General features: G+C 38.7%; 1 protein-coding gene across 2 annotated transcripts; it reads right to left on the reverse strand.

The window, feature by feature from the left end:
* Positions 1-488: 488 nt before the first annotated feature.
* On the reverse strand, positions 489-4,792 carry LOC114312458 (E3 ubiquitin-protein ligase RHF1A). 2 transcript variants are annotated; one of them, XM_028258687.2, is made up of 8 exons: positions 4,275-4,792; positions 3,569-3,615; positions 3,347-3,409; positions 3,107-3,197; positions 2,674-3,020; positions 2,354-2,440; positions 1,908-2,262; positions 489-777 (listed from the first exon to the last, which is right to left on the reverse strand). In XM_028258687.2, the coding sequence occupies exons 1-8, from the start codon at positions 4,383-4,385 to the stop codon at positions 766-768; spliced, it is 1,113 nt and encodes a 370-aa protein (XP_028114488.2). In that variant the 5' UTR covers positions 4,386-4,792; the 3' UTR covers positions 489-765. The 2 variants fall into 2 exon arrangements, with proteins under 2 accessions (XP_028114488.2, XP_028114490.2); XM_028258689.2 differs by having other exon boundaries at positions 2,758-3,020; positions 4,275-4,535.
* Between the last annotated feature and the right edge of the window lie 2,317 nt (positions 4,793-7,109).

A 7,109-nucleotide genomic window follows, 5' to 3' on the forward strand; every position in this document is an offset into this window, starting at 1 on the left:
CACCTAACAAGAAATTGATGTTTTCCATCTTTTCATTATTTTGTTTTTGAAAAGATGAAAACATGAAAACTGAAAACACAACCAAACGCAAAAATCAAGAACAAGAAAAAAGGGATGGAAATGGCAGAAGCACCAAGGAATTCTCCAGAAAACTCTTTCATCTCCTTCCACCACGTCTATTAGGATTAGCACATTAACGCAAACAAAGTGATGGGGTTGTTTGGAATGTCCTAAATAAGTGTAATTTTTGTCTTTTTGGACTAAAAAATTGAGAAAAAAAATATGAATGTTTTGGTTAACTTTTTGACTTTTTATGGAAAAATGTGTATTAAAAAATTGTATAAATTAGTGTGTAGGGGTAAATTAGGATTGAGAATTGTGCAGCCGGTAATTATTGACTTTTGGTGAATACTGTTAACTTTTTAACTTTTTGAGTAACTTTTTGACTTTTTAACTTTTTAACTTTTTATGGACTTCCCAAACTTGCCTAAAACTCCAATGCACTTAACTGGAACAATAATACATATAACCATATTTATATAAGAACAGTAAATCACTTGAAAGGTTTCAAGTTTCGCAAATAAAATTATTGCAGGACACGAACCAATTATCATCCTTTAAATCATGGTGGATTGATTCCTTGTCATACGTCACTTGCGTAAACGCCTGGACTGATTCATAATCGTACGGCATAGAGTAAATGCCTTCATGAAGAGAATGAAATGTGGAACCCATAGTTGAGCACTGGTTCGCTTCTTAACAACATCACCTTCCAGACTAAAATGGAAAACATTGAAAGATTAGCCAAAGTTCAAATATAAAACATCTATCTTTGACAATCAGTTGAGAAATTGGGTACTTGTATGAATCATGGAAACTGAATCCTGCAATTTTGCTTATATTACTTTTGAAATGGCTTCACCCTAGTTCAAGTCTCTCTCATTGTTTTAATGGTGCATTCTCATTCTTCCTACTCTCATGACAAAGAATACTATGCATGACAAGCATTTCAAAAGTAGAGGGTCAATCACCTATACAGGCGATTCACCACCACTTCAGGAATCTACCTGCTGGCTAAAGTAGAGAGTATTGCATAAGTAACCATGAAACGGTGTTCGTTAATAAACAGGCCATTTGCATTGAGGCATGCCAATCAATGATTGTGCCTATTATTTAAACAAACCAAATAAAAGGATCCCAATAGAGTGTGATTTATTATGATGCCACAACATCCTCAAACCTATCCTCCAGGCTCCAGTCTACCGGTAGATAAACAATGAGCCTCCAATCTGTCTATATGCCAATATGTTGGACTCGAGGATTTGGTTATAAGACAAAAATATCTGGTCTGGAAGCATCTCAAAGCTTTTACTGGTTGTTTCTCAGCTGTACTGTCTCTCATATAAGATTGTTTTAGTTATTACATTACACCAACTTAAACTCAACAAACCCTACCAACAATCTAGCAGACCAAAAATGTTGGGATGTCTATTAGCTTACCCATAATTATATAACCCAGCCAGCCAATGCACCCCAAATTTGGCACGTCAAAGTTCTCATATGAAATTCAACTAATACCATTGAATGACATAATATATAACCAGCCAAACTTATGCCACACATGAAATTCCATTTCTGACATATATAGCTCATCCCAATGACATGAGGAAATAGCAAGAAAATAAGCTATGCTTATGGTGAGCGTTCAAATCTTATGCAGTTGTCATTTCTATAACATGGAGCATTTCACACTAGTTCTACACAAACAAATTGATGGACCAAAATGGCAAAAAGAAAATTAGGAAAGGAATGAAGGAATCAGTTCCCAACTAAAACAATGGCTTGTTAACAAAACTTGAGTAAAATGGTTTATTGAGAAGATGATTTAAAGAGTAAACTTAACAAACCTGAACGAGAGAAATATCCAATTCACTTGGGAAGGTACTGTGACCACGAGGGGATTCAGGTGAACTCATATCATGCACACTTTCCCCTGCATTTTCATTGGGAGACTGAGTAATTACACTCTCTTGAGTGTCTTTTCCTTTATACGAGAAGTTTGAGGTCGAGCAACTGGATAAAGGAACAGAAATTCCGGTCCGTTTTGAAGGAAGATCAAGGCGCTCAATCATTCGTGCAACACCAGCAATACCTGCATTCATCTCACGTTGAACTCCTCTTCCCAATTCTCTGGTTGAGATATTGTGCGCAAGTAGCTTCTCTTTAAATCCTCGGGTACTTTTTGAGATTGATTCCTTATATCTGTTGCACAAGAACCATACATCCAAGAATCAAAGAAATGAAACAAGCAAGCATCAGCTCCTAAAGAAACCAAACTATCAAAAAAAAGTACCTGGCAGAAGCTGTAGAAAATTTCAATTTAACAGACTCCGAGAAAGCAAGAAATTCAGATGAGCTTGGTCTTTGTGGACTTTTGGAGCTGCAAAGGACTCTAAATAATTACCAAACATGTAGAAAGTCATAGAATCATGTGTGTGTAAGAACAGTCCGAAAAAATAGACACAAGGGATATTAGGTTGCAACAAACTTCTACATTATCAAACTCCTTCATTCACGTGTAACATTCAAAAACTATTCATCGATTATAAGAAATGAGTTAAGATTGTGTTGGTTTATTGAAATTAATTCATGAATATATATATATATATATACCAAAATACAAGGATCAACAGTTCTGGCAGGTCTCTGTTGCCAACAGAGTTGGGTTCCACATTCACAACCACTGGAACCACAGATCTTAGAGTGCTAAATGTTGGTGAATCACCCTCCGAAAACTCATAACTGGAAGTTTGGCGTTCTTCTGGTGATGTTGTGCGCAAATGCTGCACATCAGGTAGAGGTAGATCTCCAGTAGGAACAGAGAGCAGAACCAGCGGAGGACCAATACCAGAAGATCTCGGCCTTCCCCTTCTCTCAACATAATGAGCTCTGCGTGCTGCAGCAGCAAAATGCCTCATAATACGCTCATCGAAATCTGAATCATCTCCATAAGAATTAGCCTGAGAGAGAAATTTCATTATTAGCAAGCTTTTTAACATAACCAATTTGAAGGATAAGTAGATTCAAGTTAAACCATAAAACTCACAATATTCATTTCATAGTCCTCACGGATATGGCGAGCATTGCGCCTTGACCTCAAATTCCTCTCAATCTCCACTGCAGCTAAGAGCTCTTGACTAAAGGTAGAAGAAAGAAAATTGAAAATAAATAATAACTTCATGAGATTGAATTCATCACTAAGACACCGACACTAAGAAATTCATGAGTTAACAATAACAAATTTTTTGTGTGCCAATGTGATTCTTTCCACACAAAAATCATCTACCTGGAAGGGTCTTTCAAGACAAGAAGCTGCCAACATATAGGGCACTCTTTGCTTCTTTGTGACCTGAAGAGAAACAAGTTACCATACGAACAAACGAACACAATGTACAAGTAAAAAACATGCATGTGAACACATGGGTGTGAAATGCCATCACTGAAATATTGGTTCTAAAGTTCCAGACAGTTCAAGTTTAAACTAAATAAAAATAGTAAGTGCATCTACCATTCAAGAATACACTGGAGATGATACTCATGTCTACAGTTGGTGACCTGTGAAAAGAAACAAAACTTCAAAGATTAATACTTGCTTGAACCTACATGTAATTATCTATAAAATGAGCAAGAACAACCAATATATCAGGACAAGTGTATTTATCATAAATTACTAGCAATCATTTGCCAAATTCGCTGTCACGACCATAAAATTCAAAACTTTATGACGCAAACCCAATCATAAAGAGAAAAAGAGTTGCAACAATAGAAATTCAAAAGAATAACATAATTGACCCCCAAATATATCCGATGAAGATGACAGAATTCCAGCCAAATCAATCAATTGAACTCTAAAATTAAACAGGAAAACCGGATTTATTGCCACTATTGATCCAGCACAATATATCAATGATGTAGAAAAAGGCACAAATTGACAATCTGAGATCATAGAATCACAAAATTCGATGAAACCAACCAACCAACCTAATTACAAACTTGAAACTCTGTGAAACATATACAAACCAAACGATGATAATCAGTGACAAGATTTCGAAAGTGAGAGCAAAAATTAAGCAGCTATTTTATTTCACAAATAAACTCATTCCAACTAGTTCAAAGACCATGTCTCGAGTTGTTCAGGTTCGAAGCTTCAAATCTCAATTCAATTCAACCTAAAATCACAAATTTAACATTCTTCGACTCTACTAAACACATACAGTGAGAGGATCCTGGGAGTTGAAAGGCTCGAGATAGATACTACATGCGTTTTCTAAATCATCGTCGTGATCAGCAACAGTAGCTCCGGATGACGATGCAGCCGAAATCATCGGAGGATTGTCGATTGAGGATACCAAATCCGCTATTTTTAGAGTGACCAAGACTCCAGAGAGAGAGAGAACAATACTTAGGTAGGGATGACGGAGATTATAAGGTGAAGTAAGGAACCCTAGAAAAATGAAGAGAGAGAGAGAGAGAGGAATGAAGAGGAAGAAAAGAAAGGGGCAAAAAACGCAGGAAAATTCCGCGATTCAGACGGTTGGTAGAAGTAGAATCAATCAAACCCGTCGCAAAGGTGGAGCATAGGGACAGGTTCCAAAGAGGGGGAAACATAGGGACACGTCCGGGCATCTGGGCGTTTCCAAGCAAAGGAGTGGTATAAGCATTGGAACACGTTCCAAATGCTCTTAACCAAAGAGAGGTCCAACCCGTCGCACGCACGAGGAAAAAGAACAACAATGCCTAAGGCAAACGAGATTAAATGCAATAGATACACAAAGCCAACACGTACGATAGATACACAAAGGTGAACATGCATGTGTGATAGATACACGTTACAAGCAATGTAAAGCATGATGTCTAGGAAATGCAATAAACAAACAAAGCGGCATTTTAGAAAGCACCTCATGGGATGAGTGGCGATGAACCGCTCTACTCTGGCGAGGATCTCCCCTTGTGTTCTTCGAACACTTACCTTCAATTCGCAGTACAAAGGTCCTGAAATACTGACAAGGAGTAACCTTTGCATGTAGAAGTCATGGATGCCGCTTTTCTTCCTGATCATATTCACAACTTTCCCTATTCTTCAACGGGGTGATAGACTAGGTTGGTTCAATATCCAGAATTGAGGCGCATACACGCTATCTCAATCTATGGGGCTTCTATACAGATTTCAAGCCGAGGACACGCCTCTGGGTATTTAAACCAGACTTTAGTCTCGGAAATCCCGAACCTTTGCGTTCTAGGCATCAGCCATTCGAACTCTAGTTTCCATCGTCGCAGTTGGTCTCCTAGGAACTCATTGCAAACACGACCAAGATGCCCTTGGCAGGGAATGATACTCAGGGAGAGCACTTTTGATCGCCATTTTGGCTTTGAAGCAGGCATGAACTTGAGCTTGAGGTAGAGGTATACTCATACTTCGAAGCATTGACAAGACCTGAGGAAGTACATCCGGAATACAATCTCAGAATTTGCAGAAGGTGAAACACACTGAGATGCTCCACATTTTCCCTCTTTTCTTTTGCTTTGCAGTCCAGAACCTAGATAGCTTCAGATAGGTCCTTGTTCTACTTTTCTCACATGACCTGGGTTGAACCCTGCAGTTTTATGAAACAACAAATCCTGTTTTGCACAAATATGGAGAATGACACAGAACTCTGAGCACAAAACGATTTTTTTTGAAATTGGGTATTGAGCCTACGACTGAACACAGCGCATCATGACTCAACAAAGGAAAACAAAGGTAAACAACCTAAACGCATCTATTGACACTCAAAACGACTCAAAACAAGAATCGAGACAAACAAAAACACACACACACAACACTTAGATGTGTTCTAACAGTGGGAGACCTCTCAGTTCACGAGGAGCCTGTTTCTTCGGATATTATTTCCCACCCTTTCTCATTTGTGATTCTTACATCACTCTGGCACTCAATCTATTTTTCTCTGAAAAGCCCTTTCCTCACTTTTTCTTTCATCGCACATCTCTCCATTCCTCAATCTCTTTGATTTTTTTTATCCCTCCCCTGGATGGTTGATAGATAAGTAGGAAGTTGTGGGCTCTTGCCCCAATATTCAACTAGATTCTTCTTCTTCTGCTCACAACAGTGAACTTTCCCGCAGAGGGGTTGTGCTACAACTGGGTGTGTAGCAAATCTGCAGCTAACATTAGTTGATGACGCCCTTGGCCAGTTCTGATGTGACCAGACCTTTTCGGATAAGGGAGTGGAATATCCTACTCCCTTTCCAGTTCGTGCTTCGCATTTGGCTTGATACCTCGCTGCTCGGAGGATGAGAGAGCTTTCTGCCCTTTGCTGTTAGCTTCAGTTATGCCATTTTCTGACAGGTAGAGTGCCCTTTCTGGCAAGTAGAGTGCCCTTTCTGGCAAGTATGTTGACAATGGGGAAAAGACAGAACACTTGACTCAACTGTGCCCTAGTTCATCATTTTGACCATTTTTTTTGTTTTTGACTTTCTGCTAAAACAATTTTGACCAATATGAGAGTTAGATTAACATGCTTGTTCGATTTTCTAATTTGAAATCATGCAAGTCAGGTTATGAGCACTGAAAATTTTCCTTTTTTGGGTCCAAGAAATGGTCCAATTTTGGAAAAAAGGAATAATTTTTTTAAAAAAATTAGTCAACCTCATTAAAAATTCTCAAAACTGTTTTTACAAATGGCCACTACTCGACCAACACAGAATTTACTCTCAAGATGCACAACCTCATATCCAAAACAATGGAAAATTGCCCCTTGTCTAAATGGCACTGCACGGCAATGGAAAGTTGCCCCTTGTCTGAATGGCACCACAGCGCACTGTAATCAGTCCTCAAAGTGACGATCACAATCGAACTCTCGGATACAGAGAAGACAAAGATGATCAGAACCATTACATGGACACAGTCGATTCGGAAGTGTTTATAGCTGGACTTCAGAATGAAGTTGCCTACGTATCCCAAAGATGGGAATCAAGCCTGACGTAGTTCCGGGTTAGGTTCACTCGGGTATTAACCTCTCCTTTTGTGCTCTAACTTTTGCCAAGGCCGCC

Source organism: Camellia sinensis, chromosome 7, assembly GCF_055761805.1.
Source record: "Camellia sinensis isolate YWXY chromosome 7, ASM5576180v1, whole genome shotgun sequence".
NCBI lineage: Eukaryota > Viridiplantae > Streptophyta > Magnoliopsida > Ericales > Theaceae > Camellia > Camellia sinensis.

Bases quoted from the DNA above. Each gene is read 5' to 3' on its own strand.
- LOC114312458 (XM_028258687.2), bottom strand. From the start codon at position 4,385: ATGATTTCGGCTGCATCGTCATCCGGAGCTACTGTTGCTGATCACGAC. The intron at 3,410-3,568 runs GTAGATGCACTT...GTTTCTCTTCAG, and splicing joins CTCCAGTGTATTCTTGAATG to GTCACAAAGAAGCAAAGAGT. The intron at 3,021-3,106 runs GTGAGTTTTATG...TTTCTCTCTCAG, and splicing joins AGGACTATGAAATGAATATT to GCTAATTCTTATGGAGATGA.